General features: G+C 39.7%; 1 protein-coding gene across 1 annotated transcript in view; it reads left to right on the top strand.

Moving 5' to 3' along the window:
- The window catches only part of LOC137618755 (fos-related antigen 2-like), a 15,743-nt gene extending 5,103 nt beyond the window's left edge, over nt 1–10,640 (top strand). Inside the window, 7 exon segments of the mRNA XM_068348936.1 lie at nt 1,353–1,379; nt 1,381–1,477; nt 1,480–1,530; nt 5,276–5,430; nt 5,432–5,551; nt 9,673–10,419; nt 10,421–10,640. Of these exon segments, the coding sequence (XP_068205037.1) occupies nt 1,353–1,379; nt 1,381–1,477; nt 1,480–1,530; nt 5,276–5,430; nt 5,432–5,551; nt 9,673–10,419; nt 10,421–10,495 (1,272 nt within the window). The 3' untranslated portion in view covers nt 10,496–10,640.
- The last annotated feature ends 1,290 nt before the right edge of the window (nt 10,641–11,930 follow it).

Below are 11,930 nucleotides of genomic sequence, written 5' to 3'. Positions count from 1 at the left end.
CGAAGGATATAAATAATTGTTTAGATTTGAAATTTCGTCCAAGGACACACACACACACAAACATACACATAGCTATGTCTTCAGAGCACTGCCTGCTTCCCCCCCCCTCTCTCTCTCTCTCTCTCTCTCTCTCTCTCTCTCTCTCTCTCTCTCTCTCTCTCTTTTGGTGCCAGGTCGTACCACAGCGCCAAGGTCCCTCTCTCTCTCTCTCTTCTTCGTCAGTAGTCTTAAGGACAATATGAATCTAAAGCTATGTATGTATATATGCTCTCTCTCTCTCTCTCTCTCTCTCTCTCTCTCTCTCTCTCTCTCTCCTCTCTCTCTCTCTCTCTCTCTCTCTCTCTCTCTCTCTTAGTGCCAGGTTGTACCACAGCCTCAGGTCCCCCCCTCTCTCTCTCTTCTTCGTCAGTAGTCTTAAGGACAATATGAATCTAAAGCTATGTATGTATATATGCTCTCTCTCTCTCTCTCTCTCTCTCTCTCTCTCTCTCTCTCTCTCTCTCTCCTCTCCTCTCTCTCTCTCTCTCTCTTCTCTCCTTCGTCAGTAGTCTTTAAGGACAAGAATCTAAAGTTATGTATGTATATGTATGTATATATGTATATGTAATTAAGGGCAAAGTCCACCCTTTTAGTTTTGCGTGGAAATCAGAACTTTACCCTCCGCATGCCAGTGTTAGCTAGCGATAAGATAGTGGGGGTAGTCGGTCCAGCTGATTAGGTTGTCAGACTTTGGTATTAACTAAGAGATTGGACCACCAAAATAGCTATACAGTTACGTAGACACTAATATATATATATATATATATATATATATATATATATATATATATACACATATATACATATATATATTATATATATATATGTATATATATGTATATATAGTCCTTGGGTCTCTGATCACGAGGCAAGAGAGAATCCAAAATTTTTGGATTATATGAAATATGAAAAAACGTGTATAAATGAGCAAAATGATTATCTCTCTCTCTCTCTCTCTCTCTCTCTCTCTCTATATATATATATATATATATATATAGAGAGAGAGAGAGAGAGAGAGAGAGAGAGAGAGAGAGAGAGAAATAAAATTACAAAAGAAAAGCAACCGTTTTAGTCCACTGTAAGACAGACCTCAGACATATACTTATCCACGTGCTGGTGTTTGGCTAGCATTCACCACCACGCTAGCCACTACAGATAGGTGATGGTGGGAGACTAATCTAATTACTAACAGCAAACCAACCTAGTATGGATGACTCTGAACTAGTACACCTACCTTCTAATCATACTATTACATTTTATCACTTTTAATCAATTTTCACTAACCTATGTCCCTCTCCGCCCATCTTTTTCAGCTGAACAGTCTCGAGGGCGTGCACAGCGGGCGTCCCCACCCGCACCACGCCCACCCTTACGCCCACAACCCTCCGGAACATTGAACAGACGTTCCTGGAAGAACTCTCCACTTTGCCCCCACCGAAAATCACTCGAATCAGGCCGGATTTGTTCCGCCTCTGGTCCAGCCCAACGGAGGTCAGTAGTTGTGTTGTTATTATTATTACTATTATTATTACTACTACTACTACTAGCTAAACTACAACCCTAGTTTGAAAATATAATTATTATTATTGTTATTATTATAGCTAAGCTCCAACCCTAGTTTGAAAAGATTATATTAGCTAAGCTACAACCACAGTTAGAAAAGAATATTATTATTACTACCATTACTCGCTAAACTACAACCCTAGTTAGAAAAGATTGTTATTATTATTAGCTAAGTTATAGCCCTAGTTTGAAAATATAATTATTATCATTATTATTATTAGCTAAGCTACAACCATAGTTTGAAAAGAATATAATTATTATTACTACTATTACTAGCTTAAAATACAACCCTAGTTAGAAAGATTGTTATTATTATTACCTAAGTTACAACCCAAGTTTGAAAAGACTTTTATTATTATTATTATTAGCCAAGTTACAACCCTGGTTTGAAAAGAATGCTATTATTAGCTAAGTTATAACCCTAGTTTGAAAAGCAGGATGCTATAAGCCAAAGTACCCCACCGGGAAAAATAGCCCAGTAAGAAATTGAAATAGCCTAAATATACTACAAATGAAGTAATGAACAATTAGAATCAAACATTTTAAGAACAGTAACAACATTCAAACAGATCTTTCATACATTAACTATAAAAAGACTTAATTTGAACTTTTGAAGTTCCACCGATTCAACTACCCGATTAGGAAGTTCATTCTTAACTTGTTCACAGCTGGAATAAAACTTCTAGAATACTATGTTATTAATAGATTAACAATCGTAATTAACTTGCGTTAAAAATAACTTTTAACATTGTTACATTTTTAACTGGTGAGTCATCAGGTAATCTGAAGTCATTCAACTATTTCGATTAGATTATAATTATGGGGGATTTTCGATTAGTTGAAGTAGTTCGTCGTAAATTTTTATATATATTTATATTTCTTTATAATAAGAGAAGGGTTGACCATATATATATATATATATATATATATATAGAGAGAGAGAGAGAGAGAGAGAGAGAGAGAGAGAGAGAGAGTGAGAGTGAGAGTAAGAGAAGGGTTGACCACATATATATATATATATATATATATATAGAGAGAGAGAGAGAGAGAGAGAGTAAGAGAAGGGTTGACCATATATATATATATATATAATATAAGAGAGAGAGAGAGAGAGAGAGAGAGAGAGAGAGGAGAGAGAGAGAGAGAGAGAGAGAGAGAGTAAGAGTAAGAGAAGGGTTGACCATATATATATATATATATATAGAGAGAGGAGAGAGAGAGAGAGAGAGAGAGAGAGAGAGTAAGAGAAGGGTTGACCATATAGTATATATAGAGAGAGAGAGAGTAAGAGAAGGGTTGACATATATATATATAGAGAGAGAGAGAGAGAGAGAGAGGAGAGAGAGAGAGAGAGAGAGAGAGGGAGAGGGAGAGAGTCAAATCAGAAGATTAATTCAAGACAGAAAAGTCACTAATAAAATTGTTTTGAAAACTTACTACGTAAAATTAATATAATTAAAATTTAGTCATTTGAAACTTTTTAGAAATTGCCAAATATCAGTAACTAAATCTAATGGTAAAAAAGTTTAACTATTTTTGGATATTAAAAAATAACTGTATTTTTCCTTGCTAAAAATACAATCAAATATAATTAGGACGATGAACTAATTCCTAGAACATTAAAATAAAAAATGAGTAAATATTATGCATAATTAAGTCATTATGAGCTGGTAACATCAACACTTAGTCTCCCTTAGCAATAATTTCATGTTCGAGACTGACCGTTAACTTTATGATTAGAGTTTCAATTAAAATTATGATTTGATAAACATTTAGGTGTTTACCTTGTTTACTTTTGAAGAATATGATTCTCTTAAAGAGTTTCCTCTTTACTTTAAAACTTTCTCCTAGCCGTCAAGTGTCCCCTTTCCCTAATAAGACTTTAATCAACCTATCCAGTCATTCATCTTCCTTTCTTAAAAGAATTTTTTTCCAGCCCATGTTAAGACTTTCCGTCTCTACTTTAAATCTTTCCTCTAAGAAACATTCGTCTCCCTTTAAAGTCTTTCTCCTGTCAGTCTGGACTTTCATCTCTCCTTAAAAAATAACTTTCTCTATCAAGATCTATCTTCCATTTAAAAAATCTTTCTCTTGTTCTTCTAGACTTACCTATCCCTTAAAAACCGTTCTCCTTCCCTTCAAGACTTTCCTCTACCTTTAAAAGCTTTCTCCTGCTTGTCAAAACTTTCCTTTCCCCATGCAAGTTTTTTTCCTTTCCTTCAAATTTCCTCCTTCTCTTCAAGGTCCTTTTTCCTGCCATTCAAAGCTTTCTTCTCTCCTTAAAATCTTTCTCCTACCTATCAAGACTTTCCTTTCCCCTTTAAAAATCTTTCTCCTACCTGTCAAGAATTTCCTCCCTTTAAAATCTTTTCGCCTACCTATCAAGACTTGCCTCTCCCCTTGAAAACTTTCTCCTACCTATCAAGACTATCCTCTCTCCTTGAAAGCTTTCTCCTACCTATCAAGACTTTCCTCTCCCCTTGAAAACTTTCTCCTACCTATCAAGACTCTCCTCTCCCCTTGAAAACTTTCTCCTACTCTATCAAGACTTGCCTCTCCCCTTGAAAAACTTTCTCTTACCTATCAAGACTCTCCTCTCCCCTTGAAAACTTCTCCTACCTATCAAGACTTTCCCTCTACCCTTCAAAACTTTTTCTGGTCCATCAAGACTTTTCCTCTCCCCCTTGAAAACTTTTCTCCTACCTATCAAGACTTTCCTCTCCCCTTCGTAACTTTTTCTGGTCCATCAAGACTTTCCTCTCCCCTTCATAACTTTCTCTGGTCCATCAAGACTTTCCTCTCCCCTTCATAACTTTCTCTGGTCCATCAAGACTTTCCTCTCCCTTCATAACTTTCTCTGGTCCATCAAGACTTTCCTCCTCCCCTTCCAAACTTTCTCTGGTCCATTAAGACTTTCTTCTCCCCTTCCAAACTTTTTCTGGTCCATCAAGACTTTCCTCTCCCCTTCAAAACTTTCTCTGTCCATCAAGACGTTCCTCTCCCCTTCAAAACTTTCTCTGGTCCATCAAGACTTTCCTCTCCCCTTCAAAACTTTCTCCTACCTATCAAGACTTTCCTCTCCCCTTCAAAACTTTCTCCTACCTATCAAGACTCTCCTCTCCCCTTGAAAACTTTCTCCCACCTATCAAGACTCTCCTCTCCCCTTGAAAACTTTCTTCTACCTATCAAGACTCTCCTCTCCCCTTGAAACTTTCTCCTACCTATCAAGACTCTCCTCTCCCCTTGAAAACTTTCTCCTACCTATCAAGCTTTCCTCTCCCCTTCAAAACTTTCTCTGGTCCATCAAGACTCTCCTTTCCCCTTCAAAACTTTCCCCAACCTAATAAAACTTTCTTCTCCCCTTCAAAAATTTCTCTGGTCATCAAGACCTTCCTCTCCCTTCAAAACTTTCTCTGGTCCATCAAGACTTTCCTCTCCCCTTCAAACTTTCCTGGTCCATCTTTCTCTCCCTTCAAACTTTTCCCTGGTCCATCTTTCCTCTCCCTTCAAACTTTCCCTGGTCCATCTTTCCTCCCCTTCAAACTTTTCCCTGGTCCATCAAGACTTTCTTCTCCGTTAAATCTTTCTCCTGCCCATCAACACATTCCTATCCCTATAAAACCTTTCTTGTGAACCTCCCAAGTAACAAGCAAACCCAACATTTGTCTTACAGGCAGTACTTACGTCTCGGTCGACAGCAAGTGTTGGGGCGGCGGGACGCTGACGCAGATTCCACACACGTCCTCTGTCACATCGTCCTCGTCGGCTTCTCCCGGAGGAGCCGCCTCTTCCGCAGCGTTAACAGTCCGCCAGGGCCCCGACCACTCTAAGCAGCGCGACCACGGTGTCCTCGTCGTCCGCTCTGGCCATGCCCTCACAGATCCAGCAACAGCATCATCACCTGCCCAGCAGGAGGATGGGCGGCAGGCGTCCTTTGAAGGATGAAAGGGTGAGTTAGCAAAGGTGGATTTTGGTGGGGGGGGGGGGTTGCATGTGTAGTCATTCTGGTGGCCATTTTAGAAGGGGATTTAAGACCTGATTTGGTTCTCAGAGGGATTTAAAACAATCTGGTTCTCAGAGGGATTTAAAACAATCTGGTTCTCAGAGAGATTTAAAACAATCTGGTTCTCAGAGGGATTTAAAACCCTGATTGGTTCTCAATGATTTAAAAAAAAAAAATTTTGAGAACCAGAATGTTTATAAATTCCTGAGAAAATCAGAGGGATTTAAAACCTGATTGCTTCTCAAAAGTACTTAAAACCTGAATGGTTCTCAAGTGTTTAAAACCTGAATGGTTTGCAATAGTATTTAAAACCTGATTGGTTCTTAAAATTATCTAAAACCTGATTGGTTCTCAAAATTATTTAAAACCTGATTGCTTCTAAAAAAATATTTAAAACCTGATTGGTTCTCAAAATTGTTTAAAACCTGATTGGTTCTCAGAAAATTTAAAACTCTATTAGCTCTCAAAAATTTAAAACCGGATTGGTTCTCAAAGGTATTAAATACTTTCAAATCCTGGTTCTCTCGAGGGTCGAGGGGGGGGGGGGGGTCGAAGGCGGCCATATAAAATGAAGTTTTCAAACCTAATAATATTAATTGCATGAAATTGGCACTCTGTTGTGACACCCACCACAGTTGACTATTTTCTCTCTCTCTCTCTCTCTCCTCTCTCTCTCTCTCTCTCTCTCTCTCTCTCTCCTCCTCTCTCTCTCTCTCTCTCTCTCTCTCTCAAAACCAAAAGCTTTACTCATCCAAGAATGACGCAGGTCACGAGAATATTTTATTTATTGTTTGTTTGTGCGTTAACTCTAAGATATCACAATGCACCGATATAGACGAGTTTCATTAATACAATATGATTCACTCGCTATTTCTTATTGTCCTATTAACAATGCTAGAGTTTTTAAGCCGCGTTTGAAAGCATAACACGGCGTTCATCGCTGGCGTATATTAATATATATAAAGGCGTTGACTCATCTGTGATTTACGCAACTTTGTACGTCATCTATATGGTCCAGGGTATTATAATTGCCTCATTCGTCTTAGTGTCATCTGGTTATGTGGATCAAAAGTGGTAGTTTTTGGTTGACCGTATGAAATTTTCAAATGTAAAATTCATCACTTACAGGATGTTATTGTTTTTATTTTCTTTTTTCGTAAACCAGTGTTGCCATATTGCTGGGTTTATATTAAAAGAGTTGTCATTTTACGTATTATCGTCCGGTGGTTTTTAAGCCTCTTGTGTTCATTTAATATTTTAGATAAACAAATTGTTTTTTATAAGCATGGAAAAAATGCGTATGTGATTAAATTAAGTGTCTTTGCGTTCAAGGTACGGATTAACTGCGTATAATAGAGTGCGTAGGAGTAGAGAGAGAGAGAGGAGAGAGAGGAGAGAGAGAGAGAGAGAGAGAGAGAGAGAGAGAAGGGAAATGCCATGGCATCAAATTGTGTGTCCTTACTGCTCCAACCCTCCACGCTTAGCCTTTGTTACCGCCCGGTGCATGTGCACTTAAAATCCTACTTTGAGGACCTAATTTTGAAGACAATTTTTTTTTTAGTATATTTGATGTCAAATCTTTTATTGACATCATTAGACATCTTAGTGTGGCTCTCTCTCTCTCTCTCTCTCTCTCTCTCTCTCTCTCTCTCTCTCTCTCTCTCTCTCTGCCACTTGTTGAAAGATCGTGCCAGATGAGATTGCCAGTGTGCAAAGGAATTGTTGGAAAGGCGTTAAGGATTGGGGAGAGTTATATAAGCATCCAGGAACCTTATGCTCGAGAGAGAGAGAGAGAGAGAGAGAGAGAGAGAGAGAGAGAGTGTGTTAGCAGTGTTGATTCATAGATTATGATTCACAGTGAGGCTATGAGTCATTCTTTCTCCACCACCACCACCTACTCATCGTCTCTCTCTCTCTCTCTCTCTCTCTCTCTCTCTCCTCTCTCTCTCTCTCCTCTCTCTCTCTCTCTCTCACTGAGTGCCACAAGGTCGGGGCTTCTACTGCTGATACCCAGAAGTGAGTGCCTCGTAGTATTGGCACTCTCTCTCTCTCTCTCTCTCTCTCTCTCTCTCTCTCTCTCTCTCTCTCTCTCTCTCTCTCTCTCTCTCGCCACCTGCTCCCTTACTCTTGATACCTCCCCCCCCGTCATCTTAGGTACCAGCTAACACCCTTACCCCTCTCCCCCACGCTCTCACTCCCTCTCCCTCTCAATTAAATAATGTTTTTGCGAATCCTGACGGCAAATTGTGCCAATAATCAAATCTATATCCTTCTAGATATCAGGATTTTTTTTTTGAAATCTCAAATTCAATTTTTTATAAATGTTAATAAAAATTTACATTTTCTTATAACTTACCAAAAATATATATAATTATCCTCTAAGTAAACTCTCTTAGACGTTTTACAATAGGCAGTACATAGATTTCTTATTAAATATCATATTCTCACTTATGTATATATAAATATACTTGTATAGTGTAGACATATATAATTAAATATCCCTGAGTGGGGATACCTTAACGTGGTGAAAGGGTTTGCGTATCGCCGTGATCAGCAAAGCTGTACTAGTTAGGGCCACCCATTACTAGGTTGATTTGCTAAGGTGTCAGACAAAAGTCTCCCACCATCACCAATCAGCATTGGTCAGACTGGTGATAAAAACAGACCAAACCCCAGATATGAGTAAAGATGTGTATGAGGCCTTTGTCCTGCAGTGGACTAGAAACGGCTACATATAATATTATTATTATTATTATTATTACGAGCTAAGCTACAACCTTAGTTGGAAAAGCAGGATGCTCTAAGCCCAAGGGCTCCAATAGGGAAAAAATAGCCCAGTGAGGAAAGGAACTATATGAGAAGTAATGAACAATTAAACCAAATTATTTAAAAAAAAAACAGTAACAACATTAAAACTTATGACTAATTACTTTCTAAAATAAATAGAATATAAAATATTTCAGGAGTAAAAATATTAAAATACAGCTATTAATATATTTCATGTTGTGTATTCACACGTATATTCGAACCATAGTAAACGAATCTTAGAAGTATCTTTCGAGATAATGCCGAGTGCAAAGAAAGAGGTGACGCTGAACACGATAGGGCCGTGTTAGAATATTTAGGCAGGTTCAATCAGCTCTTGTTTATGTCATTAGCCCTCCTGAAGATCTTTAATCGTCTCAATGAGTTAACAGACATTCCTTATTTTGGTTTCTTCATCTTCTTCTTCCTTGTGTCTTGTGTGCTTACTTAATACTTACTTTGTACTCCTTGTTTTCTCTGTTTTCCAGTTGTCCTGTTTCAATTTATCTCTTTATTCTTTGTATCTATGCCCATCTTTATTTCTTTCCATTTACCTAACAGTGTCGTATTCTCTTCTCAAAATTCTCTCTATTTTTAAGTCTCTGTTTCTCTTCCCACTTAGCATCTCAGTAACATCTTTATTTAATAACGTTCTCTTTTATTCCAACTTTCTTCATTCTCAAGTCTCTGTCCGTCTCTTCCTCTTCTCATTTACCATCTCATGTCCCCTTCTTTTCTCTTCCCAACATTCTCTCTTCATTCTCCAGTATCCTCTTCCCATTTACCACCTTGGTGCCCCCTTTATGTAATAGTGTCCCCTTCTTTACTCTTCCCAACATTCTTCATTCTCAAGTCAGTCTCTTCCCATTTACCACCTTCTGTCTTCCCAGCATTCTCTCAACATTCTCAAGTCTGTATCCTTCTTTTCTACATTTACCACCACAGTATCTCCTTTCCTCTTCCCAACATTCTTCATTCTCAGGTCTCTTTCTTTCTTCCTCTTCACATTTATCACCTCGGAGAGACCCCTTTTTGTCTAAACGTTGTAAAGGCTATCTGATGAAAGAACTGCCAGTGAATCGAGCCTTTGGGAGCATTGTAAACTGTATAGAGGTTGTCTGCGCAGAGATCTGGCTGCGATTTATTTAATAGTGTCCTCTTTTCTCCTCCCAACATAGTTAAGTCACTCTTTCTCTTCCCCATTTTACCATGTCCGTGATCCTTTATCTAAACGCGCCCCCCTTCTCTTCTCTCCCCAACAGCTCAGCATGGAGGAAGAAGAGAAACGTTGCCTCCGTCGCGAAAGGAACAAACTAGCAGCCGCCAGGTGTCGCAAACGACGCATGGACCAGACCAACATGCTGCAAGATGAGACAGACGATTTGGAGGACAAGAAGTCAGGCCTCCAGCAGGAGATCCAACTGCTGCAGCAGCAGAGGGATGAGTTGGAGTTCCTCCTGGCCACCCACAAGGCCGTCTGTCGAAGGCGCTTCCAGAACTCCACCGCCACTTCTCTGACGACGACCGCCTCGTCCGCAGCCATAGTTCAGAGTGCCCCCATGACCACCACTGCAGCTCCCACGACCAACGTCACCTCGAACTCCTTGCATCTCCATCATCACCACCAAGCGGTGCCAGCCAAAAAGGCCCTGTTGATGAAAGCGGAGGATGTCATTGTGAAGGAAGAGCCCATCGAGGAAGACGAAGATGAGGAGATGGTCCCAGTGGTGAAGCACGAGGTCGTCGCAGCCGCTCCCAGACCCCGCAGACCAACCAGCCTGGCTGTCGCACCCGTGGCCCTGAGGACCCCCAGCGTCGCTGACCTCGGGGTGCCCATTGAGACGCCTTCGGCCGGCCTGCGTGGCCTCAACTTTGAGTCCATGATGGAAGGGGGCACTGGACTGACTCCCGTCACCAGCGGTTCCACGGCCCTGACGCCCTTCCACACGGGGCTGACGCCTCTCACCACCCCAGTCGTGACGGCCCCCTCGTCCTCCTCCGGGAACTGCGGGGTCGCAGCAGAGGTCCTCCTCCTCGGACCTCTCCTCCCCAGATTCCGTGCCTCCGAAGTTGGTGTCCCTGTGAGGGTGAAGTCCGTCGGTTTGTCCGTCTGCTCAGGCTGGGTGCTTTCGTCATCTTGCGGTGAAGAAGATGATGATGATGACGAAGGAGAAGGAGAGAAAGAAATCTTGACACTTTTTTTTCTATTTTTGTTATGTCCCGACATTCTCATCACGAACTCGTATGCCTTCAATGCCGCCTTTCCATTACGTGAATATACGCTACGTGTATTTATGTATCTATACATATGTATATCAAGTGATACTGCTATGCACTTTAGTCACCTGTTTCTTAAAGTATGTTCAAACTTTTTTCTAAAAATGAATGTCACATATTCCTCCTCTCTCCCCCCAAAAATAAACCCAAATCGCCTCTTATCATCTTAAATGTTAATATACCTATGATGTTCAAAACGACACATTGTAATGTTTATATCTTCTCCTAAGTCAGTAATAATAATAATGATAATATTTAGTCATAAACTTTGTTTTTTAACATATAACCAACACTAGAAGGGTGTATAGTTTGTTGGTGGTGCTCGTAAGTGTAAACTTTTTTTATATATCCTCTTTGCCTGAAGTGTTGCAAAGTCTCTGCAATATTATTAAGCAATACAGTTCAAAAAACCCATTTTTTCTCTTTCCCCCCAAGAGGCTGTGCCCCCAACTTTCATACCTCCTCTTCCCTTGTCCAATACTTTTTTTTTTTTTACTTAGCATTTGCACTGATTCGCAGAGATGCCCTTTTTAGCTCGTATAAGTTTCCTAATAGCTGATTGGTTGGACAAGATAAATTCTAACCAATCAGCTACAAGGAAACTTACTTGGAAAAGTTTCCTGCTAGCTGATTGGCTGGACAAGATATTTCTAACCAATCATCTAGAAGGAAAGTTAGCTCAGAAGTTTCCTGCTAGCTGATTGGCTGGACAAGATCATTCTAACCAATGAGCTAAAAGGAGGAAGTTTCCTGCTAGCTGATTGGCTGGACAAGATCATTCTAACCAATGAGCTAAAAGGAGGAAGTTTCCTGCTAGCTGATTGGCTGGACAAGATCATTCTAACCAATGAGCTAAGAGGAGGAAGTTTCCTAATAGCTGATTGGTTGGACAAGTTCATTCTAACCAATGAGCTAAGAGGAGGAAGTTTCCTGATAGCTGATTGGCTGGACAAGATATTTCTAACCAATCAGGTAGAAGGAGGCTCTTCCGAGCTAAAAGGGCATCCCCGCGAATCAGTGCAAATGCCAATTAAAAAGAAATAGTATATTAAGTTGGGGAGGGTTAAGTTCTTAAATGCATGTTTGTTATAGTGTAACTTATGGGGGTTATAATCAAGACAACAGTTGTGTTTCATTTTAATTATGAAATCAAAATATAATAGTGAATAAAATTTAAAATTCAAGTCAATAAATATTTGAAAAAATCAGAATTTATTAGTATTTTAATTCATAAATTTAAAAT

Source organism: Palaemon carinicauda, chromosome 25 (genome assembly GCF_036898095.1).
Source record: "Palaemon carinicauda isolate YSFRI2023 chromosome 25, ASM3689809v2, whole genome shotgun sequence".
NCBI lineage: Eukaryota > Metazoa > Arthropoda > Malacostraca > Decapoda > Palaemonidae > Palaemon > Palaemon carinicauda.
The sequence above is the reverse complement of the archived record's forward strand: the minus strand, read 5'-3'. Positions and strand labels throughout refer to the sequence as shown.